At 45.3% G+C, this 23,275-nt stretch overlaps 1 protein-coding gene across 4 annotated transcripts in view; it reads right to left on the reverse strand.

Moving 5' to 3' along the window:
* Nucleotides 1-19,122: 19,122 nt before the first annotated feature.
* Nucleotides 19,123-23,275, reverse strand: part of CALCOCO1 (calcium binding and coiled-coil domain 1) — a 69,880-nt gene continuing 65,727 nt past the window's right edge. For all 4 annotated transcript variants that reach the window (XM_073546240.1, XM_073546239.1, XM_073546241.1 and 1 more), the window contains one exon: nt 19,123-21,440. In XM_073546240.1, the coding sequence (XP_073402341.1) occupies nt 21,435-21,440 (6 nt within the window). In that variant the 3' untranslated portion in view covers nt 19,123-21,434. The remainder of the gene's footprint in view (nt 21,441-23,275) is intronic.

Raw genomic sequence — 23,275 nt, forward strand, 5'->3', positions numbered from 1 at the left:
TATTTTTTTTTCCATATCTAAAGATCAGGTCTCCATTGTTTTAAATGGGGTTTAGGTTCTGGTATCCGAACCAAATTTTGGACTAAAGGTCTGGTCGGGTACCAGAACCAGAACATTTACGGATCTGCTCATCCCTACTCTCTACACAAACTTGAAGGCTTTGTAGGCATATATGAGAATGTCCAGTTTGGGTTAGGGGACCTGCGGCCGGTCCGTATTCAGAACATGATACATGGATGTCTGTAGGAGGATTTAGCTGCTATTTACTAGGGACTCTTGAAAATCGCTTGGAAATGTTTTGATCCCTCAGTAGAATGAAGTCATAATATATCCATACACAGTAAAGCAATGTTGGCTGGACCTGCCACTTTCACTGGTAGGGGGCAGCTATCTTAGGCTACTTTCACACTTGCATTGCTTCGAGCTGCGTCGGGCAGCTCACGGCCGCTGCTAAGCTTCGACCACGGCCACGCCTCCTCCTGTTAGCTCCACTTATGGGCGCATGAGGCTGCATGTGACCTGCGTACCCTATCTTTAGCATTGGGTACACAGGCCGTGCGCAGGTATAAATGCAACACGGTGCATTTGGCGCATGTTGGCGCACCTTCAAAAGGATGCATGCGCCGGCAAATGCATACCTGCGCATGGTCTGCGTACCCAATGCTAAAAATAGGGTACGCAGGTCGCATGCAGTGTCATGCACCCATAGGCGGAGCTAACAGGAGGAGGCGCGGCTGTGGGCGGAGCTTAGCGGCGGCCGTGCGCTGCCCGACGCAGCTCCAAGCAACTCAAGTGTGAAAGTAGCCTCATGCTTACGAGGGTCTCCCGAGTTTCACCTAACAAAAGATGGAGATAACATGTTAAATTTCAATGACCGATTCTTGTTTTTTAAATGAAGATATATCGATGCCATAGGTGCCCACCTGGAAGCAGAGATTAACAATTTGGATGCCACAGCATGCTGCAAGCCTTCTTCACTGCATGATGATACATCTGTCCTGGAGTGTCATCGTTCATGTATTGGAACACATCTGTTTTCTACTAAAATCAAAAAAGTATTAAAAAAATATTTATTATTACCGGTAAAATAGAAAATGTTCTTTAAGGATTACAAAAATGTAAAAAAGTTAATTTTTTAAATCTCAAAAGTGATGAGGGCTATTTACTTTACGTGAGGATCTTTCAACAGGAGAAGAAAACTATGTAACAGGTTGCTTTGATGTTATCAGTGATATAAGAAACATTGCTTTCTTACTTCATTTGTAATTTGTACACTATTTAAACAACCCTTTCTAAATTACAATATTCCCCTAAGTAGACAAAGTACAGCCAACACTCACCTCCGATGACATTCCAATCATACCAGCAATGAGTCTCCCGGGTCTCAGAAGACGTTGCTATGTCACGTGAGACCTGCCACCAAGAAGTGTCCTCTTCACTCTCTCAAATTCAAATTCAAATAGGCTTTAATGGCAGGACCAAAATACAATTAGTGTTGCCAAAGCAAGAAAAGAAGTGTGGCAGGGGAGTGGATTAGGGTAGTGGGGATGGGGTGTTGGGGGCAAAATTTGGGGAGTGATTGTCCATTTGGAGGTCTTTAGTTCCTGTCATCTTATGACATGTGGTGACATATTGGGCGGCGACCTCCACCATTGATTCTTCTTCCCCCAGTAGGATGCAGAGTTTCCGCTCCTCATCCATGGATGGGAAGTCTGGGGTATGGGTGGTAAGTTTCTGGAAGTGGGAGTCCCTCACTGCTGAGTATTTGTTGCAGTGCAGCAGGAAATGCACCTCATCTTCCAGAGCCTCCTGCTGGCAGTGCTGGCACAGTCTGTTCTCTCGTGGCTTGTATGTCTGTCGATGCCGCCCTGTTTCCACCTCTAGGTTGTGGGCGCTTAATCTGTATATACTCAGGGTCTGCCTGTCTTTGGGGTGGCGTAGCCTTTCCAGGTATGGAGCCAGTGTGTAGTCCCTCTGCAGTGACCGGTAGATGGTGAGTTTCTGGGAGTTCCCCAATTCACTCTTCCAACCCTCTATGTATTGCATCTTGCAGCTCTCTGAGATCTCTTTTATTTGGGCTTTAGTTAGGGTGTGTTGCTGACATTGGTTGAGCTGGCTGCCGAGGTTCCTGGCTTGCTCTTGGCTCTGGCTCAGCAGGGCTTTATGATGGTAGGAGCTGGGGTTGCTGTTCTGTATATGCGCCTGGTGTGATAGCGCCCTCTTGTGTATAGTGAGCCATAAGGGGAATCGGCCCAGCTCTGCCCGACAGGCTATGTTTGAGGTGCTGCGATGTACCTGGAGGAGATATTTGCAGAACTCCAGATGGAAGACTTCGGTTGGGCTGGAATCCCACTTTTTCTGGTCTGGATAGGTTGCTGGACCCCATACCTCGCTGCCATATAGCAGTATAGGTGTGATGACGCTGTCGAATATCTTGAGCCAGACTCTCACCGGTGGTTTGAGGTGGTACATTTGTCTTCTGATGGCATAGAAGGTTCTGCATGCTTTCCCATTCAGGGTCTCTGCTGCTTGCTTGAGGCTCCCGGTTTGGCTTAGCTCCAGACCGAGGTAGGTATAGCTGCTTGTCTTCTCTAGCGTGGCACCATTTAGTGTGAGGGAGGAAGTGGAGGTTTCTTTAGAACTCCTCTTCTGAAACACCATGACTTTGGTATTCTTTTGGTTGATGGGCAGCGCCCATGTGGTGCTGAATGTTTCCAGCACGGCCAAGCTATCTTGGAGGCCTCTCTCGGTTGGGGAAAGCAGCAGGAGGTCATCTGCATACAGCAGGCTGAGACCTGGGGCAGAGGAGGATTCCAGGGCCGCTGCCAGTCCATTTATGTAGATGTTAAATAGAGTTGGGCTCAGGCTGCAGCCGTGTCTTACCCCACGGCACTGCCGGAAGAAGGCCGTCCTCTTTCCATTCACCTTCACGCTGCACCGATTCTCAGTGTATGAGCTCTTGATGACGTCGTAGGTTCTACCACCTATTCCGCTCTCCAGGAGTTTCAGGAACAGACCTGGGTGTCACACTGAGTCAAAGGCCTTCTTGAAGTCCACAAAACATGCAAATATTTTCCCCTGTTTTTTTCTATGGATGTGGGTCTTGATGAGGCTTTGCAGAGTGTAGATGTGATCCGTGGTGCGATGGTTTGGCATGAACCCAGCTTGGCTTCTGCTGAGGGTGTCCCGCTGTTATTTTGTTAATAATGCTGTTAAATAGTTTTCCCAGAATGCTGTTAACACATATTCCTCTGTAGTTTGCTGGATCATATCTGTCTCCATTCTTGTAGATGGGCGTTATGAGACCTTGATTCCAGCTTTTTGGGAAGTAGCCAGCACTCAGGATGTGGGTGAATAGCTTTGCCAGTGCTGCATGTATATCTGGGGAACTGAATTTGATCATCTCTGGCAGGATGCCGTCACTGCCCGCGGCCTTCTTGCATTTCATAAATTTGATACTGTCTTTTATTTCCAGCACACTGATTGGTATGTCCAATTGGTATGTCTTCCTTTGGAAAAACACAACATCTGGAGGAAGTCAGGGAGCAGCAGCAGCTTTCACTTCTTCCGGTTGTCAGTTTTGTCCAAAAGAAGTAGGAGTGAAGCGGCCCATTAGCATCATCTGATTAGCTTCAGGGTTTACTTGACATAAATGTCATGGGAGCCCAGAGAGACCAACACGGCTGGAACAGCGCCAAACACTTGAGGTGAGTATAGCTTGTTTTTATTCTACATGGGGGAATATTGTAAATGAAAAGGCATTGTCTGGGTAGTGGACAATTCCCTCTGGAGGACCAAGCGTGCCCATGCATTACATGGTAAGTCGCTGATTTGTGGTGGTGCTGGGTTCCCTCACACATAATGAATGATTGATGGAGCTCCTAACACCAAGACACCTGTAAGTAGGGATCCTACGATCAAAAAAAAGGATTATCAAAAACAGAAATCCCCTTTTAGAGCCTCAGTGTCACGCAATCTCAAGACTGCCAGCAGAGGTCCCTATGATTGGAGGCAAGGGTGATTACTAATGAAGGTAAGACTATCTCACTTTTAAGTTTTAAGTTACGGTTTGTATTAATACAAAATGTGATATAATAAGGGGGAGTGCTGACAAGCGGTGGCCTGTTCTAAGTCCTCTATCCGATATTCACGGTGGGTACAAGCCTACATGCAGGATTTATGCAGGTTACACATGTCTGACATCCCGAGCAGTCCCCTAGTCCTCCAGATAAATCACCAATGAAGGATCTATAAGTGGTTTCGCAGTACAAGTATATTGTGTTTGACAATAGGACTTTTCTCTTTTCTTTATGGTGTTACTGTGGTCTTTGTCATCGGGCCATCAGCACGGAGTGTTCTGCTCGCCGGCAGGATGAATGGCACAACCCTTAGCTAATTAAAGCACTGAGGGGATTGATGACCCATACTTACAATCTGTATGAATTTTTATGGCATATTTACTGTATCTGTAAATCAAAAAGGAGCTCAATGTTTTCCACCAAAGCAATTAATCACTCCTTACACTGCATAAATTAACTGAGAAGTTCTCCCTTTGTTTCCAGCAGCTTCAGGGGAAACTTGTTTATCGAGAGACAAGTACCGAATCTCACAAAGCCTGCAAGGGATAAGGTGACATTTAAGGAACCAGATGAACAGTCATTGTGGGCAAGGTGATGTAAGACACGGCAAATAATTACCAGACACTAACAATGGATTTTATTGTCACGTTTGCAAACAATAATTGCCAGTGCAAAATTTTTGCAAAAAAAAAAGGCTCCCGACTAATAGTCCAAACTCAGATAGCCATCGTCTGTGTAATCATTAGATCATAACAAAGAATGCCTCGGAGAAAACATTTGCTCCTCTCTACTAAATACTGGGTGTCTTGTATTAAAGGGGATTGTCCACTGACGAGTCCTGTCCAAATGCTCCTTCAGGACCAATTTTGATTAATTACACAGGCGGATAACTTTCCATAAATAGCACGTGTAAAATCGAGCATCTCAATAATTATTATTGTGCTTTTGCTTTATTACTTACATGCATATGAATAGAATTGATTTCCATTATTCCTTGTTGATGTCTGCCAGCTCCTGCTAGCAGCAGGTCTTTAATCTGGCTATTACAATGGTCTACATTTTTCTTTGCATATTAAGGCGGGGGAATTGCAGTTGATACAATCCCTTTAAAGTGTCAGCATGACCTAAAACCTATTCACAGACCTTAAAGAAGCCCTCCTCCTATCAAAATTTCCATCCACTTAATATATTTCAGTCATCATATTATATAGCACTGTGCACTTGCAATTGCTCATTTTGCCTTTCTACCCAGTTAATTCTTTTCTTTTCCATTAGGTCTATGACATCACATGAATAAACACTGACTAGCTGAATCCTTCTAAGTTCCATGTAGAAACAGAAAATCAATTTACCACGTATGAGTCATGAGTCACTGCAAAAGTCCCTGGCAGGAGGAGGAGCGGAGCAGCTGGGCCACAGCTGAAGAGGGTGATGACTCAAGCAGGGGAAAGAGACTTCCTTTTTCTACATAGAGGAGAGAAACAAGAAGAATCAACTGGGTAGAAATGTAAAATGAGCAATTATATGTACACAGTGCTATATAATATGATGATTGCAATTTATTAAGAGGATAAAATCTTTGATGGGAGGAAGAGGAGAGCTTCTTTATCCAAAGCTATATTCCATTCACAGCAGGTCACGACCATTACATTATAGGAATACAGATCTGCCAGCAACCAACTCTTCATCCTCTCCTTGCTTCCAGCAACAAACAATGTTATATATAACAGAGGAAAAAAGGAATAAAAGTCTGTGAAAAAAATGTCATTAAGACATTTTACGGATGAATGACAGTTAAAGATTGACCAGGATACTATAAATGGTGGTGCGAAATTAACACTGATTTAATCCTAAATCTCTATACATTTAAGGTAATAATCTAATCTTTTTTCAGATATATTTTACTTAAAAAATCCCTTATCATTCCCCCCTACTCTGCATTATATTTTTTCCAACTTCCTATGCGATGACAGTTCAATTGAGAATCAGAGTATCGCGAGTGTTGTAGTGACATGTTGGAGACCCCGTGACCGCATGTTTCACAGCTGTTAGACAGCTACCAAACATGTTGGGATTGCCTGACATACACAGGCAATCCCCATGTTTTGTGTCCGTCTAACACGCGGGGGCGAGGGCTCGGACATGACACTCGAGCATCCAATGAAAACTTGAGTAACGATCATTTGCGCTCATCAATAATCATCAGGGAGCAAAAGCTGCGGTCACTGCCGCAGCCTCTGTCTCCATCCTGAAGTGTTAACTGTGGTGTCTATTTCAGGGGCTGGGCTAGCGCCTAATCTACTGAACTTGCGTCGGTTATCAATTCCAATGTGTTCTCAAAAAATATTTAGAATTGAGAGTCCTCAGTGGTTCATACCATTTAATGGCTAATTGAAAAGATGGTAACAAATTGCATGCTTCCGAGACTACTCAAGTCTCTTCATCAGGCATAGAATCACACAAAATCTGAAAAGTCACATATTTATGCACAACAGGGCACCTAAATAATGCAATGGATAAGACAAGTGACGTGAAGCAGAACTATCATTGTGTGAGAGTGATAAACAGTTGTGGCCATAAATATTGGAACAGTTCAAACGTAGATAAGGAGTGTGAAAGTTTTATTGTCATGTGATTGAGATCTGGTCCATGGTCCTGATGCCCCCAAATGGTCTGAATAGCACATTCTTTAGTTGATATAGAAAAATATAAATCCATGCGACACATTCATTCCTGCACTGAGTGTGTCAAAGGTTGGCATAAGTTTATATTCCCAGACCCATAAAGACCATTCTTCTTCACGTCACTTTTCTTATCTATTGCATTATATCTGTGCCCTTTTGTGCATAAATATGTGACTCTTTAGATTTTGTGTTATTCTATGCCTGATGAAGAGACCGGAGTAGTCTCGAAAGCTTGCAATTTGTTACCATCTTTTCAGTTAGCCATTAAAAGGGATCAACAACTGAGGACTCTGAAATCTAAATGTTTTTCTATCTACTGGCCAACATGGTACAAAGATTTATATATTTTCTTTTTCAAATGGACGTATTTTCAGTAACTTTTTGTCACTGTGCAATATTCTTTTCAAGTCACAGTGACAGTTCACTCCCTCGCCAGCTCTCATGAGAAGTGACAAGGTGTCAGGTTACAACAAGCTATTAAAGCCTATGGAGTGGGGAGTGAGAAGAGGAGTGACAGGCACTCAGCTCAGTGAGATAGGCTTCTACCGCAGTTTCCAGCAACTGTTCTCCTCAGTACAGTGGTGGATTCACAGTCACACAGCTCAGTACCACTGTATAATATTTTCCTTGCTGCTGTTCCTGCTTTTGAAAATGTGCTACACAGAGACAGAAGAGCAGGAATCCTTCTCTGTGTAAAGAGTCTGGGAGACATCATAGCAGCTAGTTTCCACCCATTAGTTTAGAGGGAACTTGAAATTAGATATAGAGTCAGCACAGTGGGAAAAAGATTAAACTGCAGGAAATGCATAACATAACATCCAGAACTGGTTTTATCACCCTTGTACATTCACTTGGAAGATTAGCTTGAAATGTTTCCAGAAAGAACAGGAGAACTTTTACCCCTCAGGCATTTTCAACTTGAACAGGAGTTTTTCAAGTTTTTTTTATTATCATTTCGCTAACTTCACATATTTAAGTTGTGTAGTTGTGTCAAGATTTTGGAGTTTCATAAAAAGCATAGTTTGAACAGCTGGTCATGGACTATCAGGAGAGACCTGACTAGTTTGATGTAGTGCCTGGTCTCCTTCTCCCTGTCCTGCTCCAGTGGAAATGCAGGTGTCTTCTGTGTATACATGTTGAGAGACCTATCATTCAACTGGAGCAGAGAGGCCGGATCGAGGTCACTCCAGACTGGTCATATCTCTGTTGACTTTTGAACTATTTACTTTGAAACACCATAGTATTTCAGAATTATACAACCCCTGGCAAAAATTATGTAATCACCGACCTTGGAGGATGTTCATTCAGTTGTTTAATTTTGTTGAAAAAAAGCAGATCACAGACATGGCACAAAACTAAAGTAAATTCCAATGGCACCTTTCTGGCTTTAAGAAACACTAATAGAAATCAAGAACAAAAAATATAGCAGTCAGTAATAGTTACATTTTTTAACCAAGCATAGGGGAAAAATTATGGAGTCACTCAATTCTGTGGGAAAAAAAATTGTGGAATCATCCTGTAAATTTTCATTCCCAAAACTAACACCTGCATCAAATTAGATCTGCTCATTAGTCTGCATCTAAAAAGGAGTGATCACACCTTGGAGAGATGTTGCACCAAGTGGACTGACATGAATCATGGCTCCAACACAAGAGATGTCAATTGAAACAAAGTAGAGGATTATCAAACTCTTAAAAGAGGTGTGGTGTGACAGGTGATCGCGTGGTTAATGGGAGATATGTCACATGGAGGGATGCTCCCTGCGATGAAACCCGGAGTATTTTGCCTATAGTGTACATGAGCACTAAAGATGTCATTTAGTGCACTGGGTGCGGACTGTACTCCGTTTTGCCTGAAGATATGTGTATGTTCAGGACCTGTGGTGAACTCCTGACCATGTGACCAGCTCATGTGATCCATACCTCACCTGTGGGTGTGGTTACAGGGCTGTGTAATGGAGGTGTTTAGTACATGTGAGAGAGTGTGAGGGAGTCTGTCAGAGTGTGGACAGACTTCCATGTGTCCAGGTGGGACACTACAGAAGTGGTCTGTGTTCCAAGGAAGGAGAAGCCTTCCTGTGTCTGCGGCTGCAGATAGAGCACTGCTCTGGACATTTCCCTGGCCTGTGTGCACAGGACCTGAGGGAACACAGCCCAGCTAAGGACTGTTTATGTGCTGTCTATGGTTTATGGAGTAATAAACCCTGTGAAATTTTAAAGGAACGTGCCTCATGTTTGACTCCCGCTGCACCTAAGCGAGTCGAATCCTTACAATTGGTGGAGAATGCGGGCAGAGATTCCCAGGAGCACAGACGGTATGGAAAATCGTGAGTAATACTGACCGAGGTCAGAGGAAATGACTGTATGGAGATTTGTGGGATGCCTATGAGGAGAAGAGGTACCCGAGAACCTGTGTGGCTGACACCAGCAGGTAACGGACAGGAATCCGTGTTGCACTGACCAGAGTCAGTGAGAGACTGTGCTTGTGTTTTTTTTTCCCTTTTCCTCTCTTCTCTGCAAAAAAAAAAAAAATCTCGCAGCGCGGGGACCTGGTGTTTTTCCTCTTTGAGCATTGGTAGCAGACGCTGTCTGTCTACACCATCCTGCTGCAGCTTTATTACATATGTCTAAGGCTAGTTTCACACTAGCGTTTATGAGCGCAGCGACGGCCTGCGCACGGCCGCCGCTAAGCCCCGCCCCCTGCCACGCCCCGCCGGTAGCTCCGCCCACCGGCGCATGACGCTGCATGCGCCCTGCGTCCCCTATCTTTATCACAGGGGGCGCAGGCCGTGCGCAGTATGCGTTTGCCGGCGCATGCGTCCTTTTGACGGTGCGCCGACCTGCGCCAAACGCAACCTGCTGCAGTTTGGTTGCGTCGGCGCACCGTCAAAAAGGCGCATGCGCCGCCAAACGCATGCTGCGCACGGCCTGCGCCCCCTGTGATAAAGATCGGGGACGCAGGGCGCATGCAGCGTCATGCGCCGGTGGGCGGAGCTACCGGCGGAGGAGCGGCAGGGGGCGGGGCTTAGCGGCGGCCGTGCGCAGGCCGTCGCTGCGCTCATAAACGCTAGTGTGAAACTAGCCTAAGCGGATACAGTAGTTGTGGCTTTACACAACTATAAAGGGTGAGTACCCTGTATTATGTCGTGATACCCATTATACCTGCATTGGTAAGGCCCTATGGGCGCGCTTTTGTGTTTTATCTTTGAGGGTGACAAGTGGCTTCCGGTGGATCGGCGGGTCCACGAAGACGACGCAGCAGGAGCTGCAGAGACACCAGTAGCTGCTTGTGAGCGACGGCAGGAGCTGGGGCAGTGCCAGAAGGAATTGGTGCGGCGTCCTGCTTAAAGGGCCAGTACCAGAAAAAGGCATAAACTGTACTGTGTGAACTGTGGCCTAAGAGGTTCTGCAGGACATGGGGAGATCCTGAAAAGGGGTGGCGTCCCAAAAGGGGGCGGTGGCCTAAATCGGGGTGGTAGCCCGAAAAGGGGTGGAGTCCCAAAAGGGGGCGGTGGCCCAAATTGGGGTGGTAACCCAAAAAGGGGTGGAGTCCTGGGTGGTGGCGGCAACCCAAAGCGGGGTGGTGGTCCAGAAAGGGGCCAAGTTTGAAGAAGTGACAGCACTGGGTGACTCAGTAGGTACGTCTGGAGTACCGCAGTGTATGTGCAGGTCTTTTTCAGAATGTGGAATATCCTTTCCGGGTAGTAATGACGGGCCATAGATGTGTACAGTGATGCTGCACCGGGAAGGAGCCTTTGGTCGGCTGGAATCAGAGAATCAGGTGACTCTGACAGGAACTCCTCTCGTTTTCTCTCTGTCCGAGAAAAACGTCAGGGTTCGCTGTAAACACGGGGTCACGGTGAACTACGCAGTAGACAGAGTAGTGTTTCAGGGGACCAAAGGTGGTGAGTGCCAAGGGGGAGGGCTACCACGGGACTTAGTCTATGCCTGGGAGAGGGGCCGGGACTTTGTTTTGTTTGATGACGTTTGGTCGGACGATGGAGATGCTTCGACTGTGGGGCCAGCGGACACTGAGATAGTGATGGCTCCAGACGTGGACAGGTCAGAGGTAAAACTGACCGGAAGGAGGACATCTGCCCAACTTACGGACCTGACGTCTCGTGACATGACGGATGGTGGGCTGGGAGATGAGACGACTGTGAGTAGCTCGGTCAGTGAACCGACACTACAGTGCCCCTTCTGGCTGGATGGAAAATGGGTGATGGGATTGTTAGACCCTGGGAGTCCGGTATCTGTGCTAAGAACCACTCCTGGACGTTCTGTGTCACCTGGGACGGTGACGAGAGTGAATGGCTTTGGTGGGGACGATAAAGAACTTTTGACAGCATACCTCTACATTGACACGACTGAGAGTTCCACGTTCCATGTAGTAACAGTAGACCCAGACTTACAGTATACTATGGTAATAGGGCGGGACATAGAAGCCCTGTGGGACTGGTGGACAAAAGGAGAAGTGTCTGTTGATATAATGTGTGTGGGAGGTAATGGTGTGAAAAGTCCGCCTCCTAAAGTTGACAGGCCTAAGTTAAGCATGACCAGAGAGAACAGTGCGTCGGCCCCACTTATGGACATGATGTCACCTGACGGGTACCACAGGGGGACTGATAGTGGTGTGGTAATTAAAAAGAGTGGACCTGACACCCGAACAGAGAGCAACATGAGCGTTTCCCATACGGTGGGGTGTGACACAGGTACCAGGTGTGACTGTAATATGTTATTGCCAGTAGCAACCACTAGGGCTGAAGACAGTGTTTGTCAGACAGACGCACGAACCCAGTGTAATGACAGTTTGCACCAGGTAGAAGCGCACCTACGAGACTTGGAGCAAGGGCGCGAAGAGATGTGTCAGCAGCTGGCGAGGGAGTGTCTGAAGGTGGCGAGTCTGGAAGTCGCCAACTCCGCGCAGGTGGAGCGGTTGCACCACCTAGAGTCCGAGCTCTTGGCAGGCAAAGCACTGAGACAAGTGACTGAGCACAGAGTGGATGAGCTGGAGAAGGAAGTCTCTGAGCTCAGCGGTCACCTGTCAGTGTAAAACCATGAACAAGACCCTGTTGGAAGATATGGAGGTGCTCAGAGAGGCCCAAGAGAAGTATCAACAGGAGATTCTCAGGAGAGAGGATGAGCGTCGCTACCTGGCAGAGGAGCGAGATGAAGTTCTGCAAGAACTCAGTGGAGTAGGAAAAGGTCTTCTACGGGAGAAGTGGATGGGCGAAGACGTACAGCAGCCGTGCCCGACTGATAGCAAGGCAGAACTGCCAAAGCCCATCTTGGAAAAGGGTCCTGAAGACTGTAAATCTCAGGAAGATGGTGAGCCAAGGGCTGCACAAGACAGTCATCCAATCGTGACAGATATCTTGAGGGAAATGTCCATAGGGAACCCAGAGCCATCTGTCCAGGATGAGAGCAAGTCCACGACCTTCAAGGTTGTAACTGATGTACCAGAAGACATGCAGGAAGCCTGTGCTGAGGAAGGTGTGCATGAGGCCTTTAGGAAGGCTATAGAAGCATGTAGTGTGATCTGGGCACCAGAGACGAAGCAGCTGGTCATACTGTCATCTAAGGAAGTCACAAGGAAGCGGGTTACTATCCTGAGGGATATGCATCTACAATGCCTCCGCACAAGGCAGATGATCCTGTTGGAAAAAAAAGAAGCCGCTCGATGTCTAGAGTGTGCGAGGAAAGTTCAAAGTCAGCAGGGCATTGCAGAAGACATCATTCAAGTGCCCAGAGGTCTGGTGAGGAAAATCATCGGAAGGTTTGGGAAAGTGATGCAGGACATGGTGAACAGGTCTGGCGTGATGAGAGTGAGGATTCCGGCTGATGACGAAGCCCAGGACAAGGGTGAAGATAGGATGGTTCCATTCCTCGTTGTCGGTTCCATGGAGAGCCTTGGGAATATCCGGATGCTCCTGGAGTATCGCGTGTCATACCTGAAAGAAGTAGAACAGCTAAGACTTGAGAGGAAGCAGATCAGTAGAGAGCTGGAGGAAATGGAAAGAAGATGGCCGCCTCCTTCAACTCGCGGTATAGAAAGGCAAAGAAGTTCACTTAAGACTGGAAGTCCTCAAGCTGGAGATAAGAGAGTACATAGAGATAAATGGAAGGGCTGCTCTCGGGACCTTAGGAGAAATGGCCAGCAGAGAGAGGACAATAGGTGGCCTGATGGAAGAGGAAGTAGTGATGCCTCAGTTAGCTCAGAGATGAGTGACCTAGGTGGGAGACCCTGTAGAAGAAGTGGTGGCAAAGAGTCAGTCCAGACAAGAGGTATGGGGGCAAGGTAGTCGCAACACCATACTGACCGCCGGGGATGCGGGTGGTCTGACATGGGCCCATCTTTATCAGAGAACAAGACAGAGTCGGAAAATGGACGCCTACTGAAGGGTTCACTAGCAGGGCGTGACTTTGATAGACGATTTGACAGGCAGAGACGACCGAGAAGGATCTCTGGTCAAGTAATAGAAAGTGCCAAGCCCCACGGCTTTAGGCAGAGGAGGGGGATATGTGGTGTGACAGGTGATCGCGTGGTTAATGGGAGATATGTCACATGGAGGGATGCTCCCTGCGATGCAACCCGGAGTATTTTGCCTATAGTGTGCATGAGCACTAAAGATGTCATTTAGTGCACTGGGTGCGGACTGTACTCCGTTTTGCCTGAAGATAGGTGTATGTTCAGGACCTGTGGTGAAGTCCTGACCATGTGACCAGCTCATGTGATCCATACCTCACCTATGGGTGTGGTTACAGGGCTATGTAATTAAGGTGTTTAGCACATGTGAGAGAGACTGTGAGGGAGTCTGGCAGAGTGTGGACAGACTTCCATGTGTCCAGGTGGGGCACTACAGAGAATGGTCTGTGTTCCAAGGAAGGAGAAGCCTTCCTGTGTCTGCGGCTGCAGATAGAGCGCTGCTCTGGACATTGCCCTGGCCTGTGTGCACAGGACCTGAGGGAACACAGCCCAGCTAAGGACTGTTTATGTGCGGTCTATGGTTTATGGAGTAATAAACCCTGTGAAATTTTAAAGGAACGTGCCTCATGTTCGACTCCCGCTGCACCTAAGCGAGTCGAATCCTTACAGAGGGTAAATCATCACGCAATGTTGCAAAAGATTTTGGTTGTTCACAGTCAGCTATGTCTAAAATTTGGACCAAATACAAACAACATGGGAAGGCTGTTAAATGCAAACATACTGGTAGACCAAGGAAGACATCAAAGCATCAAGACCGGAAACTTAAAGTAATATGTCTCCAAAACAGGAAATGCACAAAAAAACTAAAGAGGAACGAATGTTTAGCTCATGTGAGAGAGTCTGTGAGGGAGTCTGGCAGAGTGTGGACAGACTTTCATGTGTCCAGGTGGGACACTACAGAGAGTGGTCTGTGTTCCAAGGAAGGAGAAGCCTTCCTGTGTCTGCAGCTGCAGATAGAGCGCTGCTCTGGACATTGCCCTGGCCTGTGTGCACAGGACCTGAGGGAACACAGCCCAGCTAAGGACTGTTTATGTGCTGTCTATGGTTTATGGAGGAATAAACCGTGTGAAATTTTAACGGAACGTGCCTCATGTTTGACTCCCGCTGCACCTAAGCGAGTCGAATCCTTACAGAGGGTAAATCATCACGCAATGTTGCAAAAGATTTTGGTTGTTCACAGTCAGCTATGTCTAAAATTTGGACCAAATACAAACAACATGGGAAGGCTGTTAAATGCAAACATACTGGTAGACCAAGGAAGACATCAAAGCGTCAAGACCGGAAAAAGTAATAGGTCTCCAAAACAGGAAATGTACAACAAAACTAAAGAGGAACGAATGGGAGGAAACTGGAGACGTCTGTGACCGAACTGTTATGAATGGGTCACCGAGGAGGATGGCAAGAACAGGCTAAGCCACCAGAAAACCAGAGAGGTTGGTAACTAAGCGGATTGCAGACCCTTGATCCTATCCACACAACTAGCAGTAGCCATGGAGCGTACCTACGATGCCCTAGATGCCTCGGCACAGCTGGAGAGCTAACTAAGCCTAAAACAAGAAAGGTAAAATCTAAACTGCCACAGAGCAGACCCCAAAAGGAATAGATAGCCCCCAAACATATATCGTCGGTGAGACAAGATGAAACACAAACCCAGGCAAAAAAATAGACTGAGCAAACGATGGGGCCCAAACTGACTAGACAGGACAGGAAAGTAAAGACACTGTCTGTAATCACGCAAAAACCCGGAAAAATCCAACACGTCTGATGTACAAAAAAACACAGAAGTCACACGACTTCGCCCCCACTATATCAGCACTCCGGTATGAACTGGGGCAAAGCAAAAGAGACCAATATAACAGGGGACTGAACTGACACAGACTGTAACATATGGAGCGGTGGTCCAGCACAGCCCCCAAAGGAGCAAGCTGAACCCGCACAACAAGCAGAGAGAGACAAAAACCAGATCAGATGCAAAGGATTAGCAAATGAACCACTTAGCTGAACAAATGCAGGATCAGGGCAGGAGACATCAGACCTCTGAATGCACAGGAAAGCAATCACCTGCAGGGATTGCAGGAAGTCTGCAAACTTAAATACTCTAATCAGTAACCCCAGATCTCCAATCGTCATCATCATCATCAGGTGGCAGGCCTCTGTCAATCTGGCCAGCTCCACTACCTCCAGTAACCACCGGAGGGAGCAGGGGGAGCTTCAGCTCAGAAGTCTGAGCCAGAGAATTCACAACACCGAACTGTAAGAAACCGCCTAAAGGAAATGGAATTTATATACAGAAAAGCTAAAAAAAAGCCATCATTAACACCTAAACAGAAAAAAAACAAGGTTACAATGGGCTAAGTAAAAGCAATCGTGGACTGTGGATGACTGGATGAAAGTCATATTCAGTGATGAATCGCAAATCTGCATTGGGCAAGGTAATGATGCTGGAACTTTTGTTTGGTGCCGTTCCAATGAGATTTATAAAGATTACTGCCTGAAAAGAACATGCAAATTTCCACAGTCATTGATGATATGGGGCTGCATGTCAGGTAAAGGCACTGGGGAGATGGCTGTCATTACATCTTCAATAAATGCACAAGTTTATGTTGATATTTTGGACACTTTTCTTATCCGATCAATTGAAAGGATGTTTGGGGATGATTAAATCATTTTTCAAGATGATTTTTCCTGCCATAGATCAAAAACTGTGCAAACATTCCTTGAAAAAAGACACATAAGGTCAATGTCATGGCCTGCAAATATAGTCCGGATCTCAATCCAATTGAAAACCTTTGGTGGAAGTTGAAGAAAATGGTCCATGACAAGGCTCCAACCTGCAAAGCTGATCTGGCAACAGCAATCAGAGAAAGTTGGAGCCAGATTGATGAAGAGTACTGTGTGACACTCATTAAGTCCATGCCTCAGAGACTGCAAGCTGTTATAAAAGCCAGAGGTGGTGCAACAAAATACCATATTTTCCGGCGTATAAGACGACCCCCCCAACTTTTCCAGGTAAAATAGAAAATTTTCTTAAAAGTCGGGGGTCTTCTTATATGCCATGTGTCATCTTACATGCCGGGTGCGGAGGAGTGGTCCCGATGACAAAGGGAGGGTGTATGTGGAGTTATCATCCCCCTTTTACCTCATTGGTGGCAGCGGTGCTGTTTGCGGGACTCTGTGCTGGGGATCGGCGGCTACTCCATCTGCACTGTGGCGGCTCTGTGCTGGGGATTGGCGGTGGCTCCTCTTTGTCCAGCGTGGGGGCGGCTGCGGAGGCTCTCTGTCCAGTGTCGGGGCTCTTCCGGCATTTCCCCAAAGCCCGGAGGCCCATGCAGCTCCATTGCTGCGATGCAGTGGCCTCCCTGAAAATGGCCGCCAGAGCCCGTGTATGCTCAGATTCAGATCTCGTCTCACGAGATCTCGGGACGAGATCTGAATCTGAGCATGCGTGGGCTCTGGCGGCCATTTTCCCGGAGGCCACACCTCGCAGCAATGGAGCTGCCTGGGCCTCTGGGCTTTGGGGAAATGCCGGAGGAGCCCCGACGCTGGACAGAGAGGAGCCGCCACCGACCCCCAGCATAGAGCCGCCACACTGCTGGAGGAGCCGCTGCACCGCTGCCACCAATGAGGTAAAAGGGGGATGATAACACCACTTACACCCTCCCTTGTTCATTGGGACCGCTCCCCCCATATGCACTCGGCGTATAAGACAACACCCGTCGTATAAGATGACCCCCGACTTTTAAGCAGATTTTCAGGGGTTAAAAAGTCGTCTTATACGCCGGAAAATACGGTACTAGTGATATGTTGGAGTGATTTTTGGTTTTTCATGATTCCATATCTTTTCCCACAGAATTGAGTGATTCCATAATTTTTCCCCTATGCTTGGTCTGAAAAGTAACCGATACCGACTACCACATTTTATGTTCTTGATTTCTTTTATTGTTTCTTAAAGCCATAAAGTTGCCATTTGAAATGACTTTAGTTTTGTGCCAAGTCTGTGATCTGCTTTTTTTCTACAAAATTAAACAACTGAATGAACATCATCCAAGGCCTGTGATTCCATAATTTTTGCCAGGGGTTGCACATATCTGGCTGCAATCGCATAGCCAGGCTCTCATACATGCTGACGGTAGTTCAGGTAGCATGAATCTAATGACAAATGGCTTAATGCAAATTATGGATTGAGAGTTGTACCATGCTGTAAGTATTTGTACCCCAATAGATAGATGTGAAGACAGGATCGGACTGGTCCACAGGGAATCAGGAAAATCCCCAGTATGCCCCTGTGCAGGGATAAGCCACTTAGCCCCAACATGAGCAGTAATGGCACAAAACATTTGATCTATGTACAGACCAAAGCAGCATCTCATCATTCATTCAACAAGCTACCTAGCTTATTTTATAGAAGTAGAGGTAAATACTGTATGTCAAAGAGTATAATATAAGACAGTAGCTGAGCCCCAGAGCCAATATTACTGGTGGGCCCTTGTCACCCCTCTCCAACACTGTGCGAAGTTATTCTTGCCTCTTCAATCATCAATTAAAAACACTATGTATTTTTTTTAACTGTAATTTTTTATTGAAGAATTTTCAGGTTTCAGAAAATACAAATTAAAGAAAAAAAATAAAAAGGTATTATATGAACAGATAAGATTTAAATTAAACCAAACTGAAGCGAATACATAACAGATATGGATTAGATGATGATATTATTCAGAAATTCTAATATTTAATAATTTGAGAAGTGGGGAAGACATACAAGACTTATACTAGACAAAAGAGGGAAAGGATAAATATAGGCACTGGGAGGAGGAGATGAGGAGGGGAATGAGTAAGTCAAAAGAGACAATTCTCAAATATTCAGGGGTATCAGAAAGTGTCCCAAAGGGATCTGTATCTTTTCTTTAATAAATCTTTTCTATGTGCAATTTTTATGCATAGATTTGCTAAATCTCAATTGTGCTGAACTGTTAGAAAGTACATAGTAAAGAGAAAATAAAAGTAATAACTAACATTCATTACACACACAGACGCATTTTAGCTATTGAAAAGTATTCAATGAAGCTGCACATTGCAGCTCTGCACAGCTGATTTTCTGAGAAACTTTAGTATACCTTTTGAATAACATTTTAGGAAATACAACAAGCCTGTGACAGCGGTGGGTGTGGGCTTACCCTGGAAGGTCATAACTAAGTGAATACCTGTTCTTCACTAGAGCTTCTGATGGTGAGGATAGGTTTGGGCTCTTAGGGTAGTCACCAGATGCCTCTCCAGGGCAGTTCCCGGGTCTATAGCAGCTGACCTACGAGTCAGAGGCAAAATACGCAGAGACGTGGCCACAGTCCGAGATTGAGGCGGGCAGCACAGGATCAATATATGAAGCTGGGGTCAGGAGCGAAGAAGCCAGACAAAACGAGGAAACAAGCTGGGTCGGTAACAGGAGACACAAAACTATAATGCACCTTGAAATGATACTAGAGACGCAGTTGATCTAGGGACTTACGTTCAGGCAAGGTGTGGTGGGAGGAGCTGCCTAATATTTCAATAGGGCCGGGAAGCAAAACTGTGCAGGACACCACAGGATAAATTCTTGCAGAGTCAGGCCACACCTCTCTATAGCCTGGTGGATTTTCTCCTGCAAACAGGGAAATTCAGCAGCGTTGGGAGTGCTGCAAGAAGCAGTTCAGCACGGTGGCCTGACACTGGGAGGAGCAGAGCGGATAACACAGTGAGTAGGACGGCGCTAAGAAGGTATGCAAGCCTGACCCTTCATTTTCATCTAAAACCATATTTTATAGTGGACCTATCATCTCTTCTGATATGTCTGTTTCAGCATATTCAAAGCCAGACACAGTGCAGGAATGAGAGATGGCAACACTCAATTGTCGATTTATTCATATGTTTAAAAAATAATAAGAAAGGAACACAAAACAGTTTTCCAAATACAGAAACTCCAGAATTATAGAATTTATATAAGGATTTATTAAAAGAGACAAGTCAGAGAGTCGACAGGTCTAATTTAAAGTAGCACTCTTACCATTACTACATTACATAAATGACACCCTCATCACATAAAAACAATGACACACGTACAAGTTACAGAATTGGATAAACACCCGGATGTCATATTACAATAAAAATACAATTTAGAATATGAATGTCTTGTAGTGATAAAACTGAGACTTTTGGCTAGAAATGTTTTTATGCATATGTCCCGCTCTTTTATTTTGGTGATGAAGGCATGCACCATTACCAAGTGCCTGTTCCTTAGTCTTCCCCATCATGGATGGAGTTTAGTTTTCACATAACTCATTACAACTGTTATTTTATTGCCTGTGTAAGGGCAGAGACATACCGTTAGTTTGGATATATATTTCTGGCATGTAAAAAATATGCCTCATTCAGAAAATTGAAGCCTCTGGCTGCTAAACTGTAACACTGAATGCACTGAACACAAAAGGTCTAATTTAGCTAAATGTTTTCACAAGAATTCTGGTGCAAAGCAGCCTGAAATGTTTTTTTTTTTTTTGTTAACCAGAGGTTGTGTAAAACTGTTGTGACTTTTGCCGTTTTTTAGTGCCAAAATGAGCAGATCTGGGATATGGCAAAGCTCAACCGGAAAAATAATCAGAATTTACACCACTAAAGTGCCATAAATTATGCAAGAAATGTACGCCAACCTGTGGATGAAGCTGCATTTTTGGCTGAGGGGCATAGCAGTCAGATCGGCCTAGTTCTCCTCCTTATGTATTAGGCATAGCTTCGTCAAGCGCTGCCATCATTGAAAAGACTCTGTCATAAGGTTTTTAACAAATAATCTGAGAGCTGCATAATGTAGAGCAATAGACCCTGATTTCAGCAATGTATCACTTACTTGACTGCTTAGTACAGGTTTGATAAAATCTCTGTTTTATCAGCAGGAGATTATCACTAGAAGAATATTATACTTGACGTCATGTAGTCCTCCATATTCATGAGCTCTGTATAATCCCGCCTCCATCACAGATTGGCCACTTTCTGCCTATGCACAGTGTATACAGAAAGCTGCCACTCAGTGGTATGGGTCAGGTAATACACAGTTCAGCATTCATAGAACTGCTAGATCTGCAGCAGAGAAAACTGTAATTGTATCAAAACTGCAGCAAACAGCCCATTAAGTGATATATATCTGGAATTAGGGTCTCTGTTCCTACATCATGTTGCTGTTAGATGAGGTTGCAAAAACTGATGACAGATTCTCTTTAAGACTGGCGCACAAAATGGTAGTCTTAATCGACCTCAAAGCCGTAACTCAATAGTGAACACAAGATCTGAATATGAGAGCCCATCACCCTTATCAGTCTGTCATAAGTAACCATACCCTACAAAGAATTTCAGAGGCATTTGTCGAACGCGCGGCCATCCGTCGCTAATACAAGTCAATGAGAAAAAAACTGATGTGTGAAAGAGGCCTAACATCAAGTCTCTCTAACTTTGCAGGGCTACCAGTGTCAGTCACTACATCAATATTCTGTCTTTGTTTTGCCAAAAGTTTCTAAAAATTGAAAAAAAAGAGTAAACATATATATATGAAAAAAACCATTAACTCTAAAACAGGCATTAGAATAGAAAATGTATATAATAAAATGAAAAATATAACTGTATCTGGTGACGTTACATATGACGGATGTTTTCCACCTTAAGAATATTATTGCTATAGACTCGATGGCAGTTTAGTTTGGTGCTTTAGGAACCTTTCCTAAGGAAAACAACACTGTTACACAGATTATTAAGTGTCCTACAATTCAGAGCTCAGCTAACCTAGTGCCAAAATTATACTGCCTGGTGAATATTGCAAGTATTAATGTAAAAGGTCAGTACTTGGTTACATTGTGCTACAGAAACAAAATGGTTATATATGTGTAACTGGTGGCAAGTGTGCACACAGCAGGAGATAATGCAGCAAAAGTTACAGAAAAATAGCTCATTGGGAAAAAAAAAAGAAGAAAAACAGGCATAGAAGTCTAACTCTTAGTTCAGTCATTGCATAATGGCGGCTCTCTGGACGCGGTGTAAAACTTCCCTGGCGCCATAATGGGAAGATAACGCAAGAGCTTCATGGAAAGGGATGACTTCAGTGTCTTTCTTTTCCATTTGTCGGACGTTGCTTCCACAATCTAACAGTTTTCCATGTGAGGATCAGAGGTTACCACTGCAAGAAAAAAAACCCCATAAAACATATGTGATTGACATGTCACTAAAAGCACAAACAGCGCCGAGATCCAAAAACATTACAAGAGAACCTATCATCTAGTTTTAATGCCATGCACTCGTGTGTATGCGCAGCTCTCCTCTGCTGGTGTCCGTACAGTAATCCTGCCTAACTAGTCGACAACAGTACAATGACCCCAAAATTAATAAAGAACAGTACTATTTGTTAGCCTCTATTCACATAGGCATCATGGTTTCTGCCAGACATCACTTTGCCAGACAGGTGGCATCACAGACAGCTCTGGGTTTCCATAGACTTATTATGGGGCTCTTTTGGTCTCCACTATTGTCCCTGTTAAAAAAAAAAAAAAAAAACAAACTAAAAAACTGATTTTTTTTTTTTATTGGCTTGTAGTTTTACTGTTGTAAACTGGAAAAAAGATATAAAGTGGTTTAACCCCTTAATGACCGCCAATACATATTTTTACTGACCTGAGATATAAGAGAATATCATCCCCATACAGGTGACAATCCAGCAGCTGTCGGCTGTACATGAAAGCTGACAACTTGCTGTATCACAAACTTTCAGTGTTGGCACCGTCCATATATGTTTAACCTCTTAGTTGCTGCTGTCAAAAGTGACTACATCATATGCCGTTGTATAAGCCGACCCGTGTATAAGCTGACCCCCCCTAATTCTGTCACAAAAAAATGGGAAAACTTATTGACTCGCGTATAAGCCGAGGGTGCGAGTGGCCCCAGATAATGCTGCACAGTGTGTGGCCCCAGATAATGCTGCACAGTGAGTGGCCCCAGATAATGCTGCACAGTGTGTGGCCCCAGATAATGCTGCACAGTGATTGGCCCCAGTTATCTGCACAGTGAGTGGCCCCAGTTATGCTGCACAGTGAGTAGTCCCATCATATTGCAGCTGCCTCCGTTACAAAAAAAAAAAAACCCTGTATACTCACCTCCGTCGCTGTCCCCTGCTCATCAGCGTTGCGGGCTCTGCAGTGACTGTGCAGGCAGAGGGCACGATCGCGCCCTCTGACCTGAATGTTACTGCAGAGGACGCAAGACAGCAGAGCGCAGGGACAGGTGACTATGCCTCCCCCCCGGTCATACTCACCCGGTCCTGGCGCTTGTCTCTGCTGCTCCCCTGCTTGTTCCATGTTGTCGGCGCTGCTCTCTTCCTGCTTCAGCGGTCACGTGGTACCCGCTCATTAAATATACTCTTATTTAATGAGCGGGTACCATTTGACTGCTGAAGCAGGAAGAGAGCAGCGCCGACAACATGGAAAAAGCAGAGGAGCTGCAGAGAAGGGTGAGTATGATCTGACACCCCCGCTCCCCCTCCCCCGCCGATCCCCCCCCAGTATATGACTCGTGTATAAGAAGGGGGACTTTCAGCCCAAAAAATGGGCTGAAAATCTGGCTTATACACGAGTATACACGGTAAATGGTTAATAGATTGTGGGGGCTTCTGCATTATTCTAATTGACACACCGAGATCATGATTGTGTGGTCCTGATGTTTTCCATAGCAGTTTATGGCCAAATAGCGACCTTAGAGTCTCCCGGCTATAGCGGCCAGTTCAGAAGTTAGCGACATTTAGGTGGTAAACAAACACTTTTTCATTCCTGCTATACCACTTTGCATTAATTCCTGAAAATCATCTAAAGGGTTAATAAACTATGTGACAGAAGTTTTCAATTTGTCAGGGGGTGCTGTTTTTAAAATGGTACATTTGGGGTTTTCCAATATATGGCACCCCTAAAGTCACTTCAAACCTGGATAGGTCCCTCAAAAATATAAATTTTGTATATTTCCTTCAAA

Source organism: Dendrobates tinctorius, unplaced genomic scaffold (genome assembly GCF_039654945.1).
Source record: "Dendrobates tinctorius isolate UK_male_01 unplaced genomic scaffold, ASM3965494v1 ptg000145l, whole genome shotgun sequence".
NCBI classification, from domain to species: Eukaryota; Metazoa; Chordata; class Amphibia; order Anura; family Dendrobatidae; genus Dendrobates; species Dendrobates tinctorius.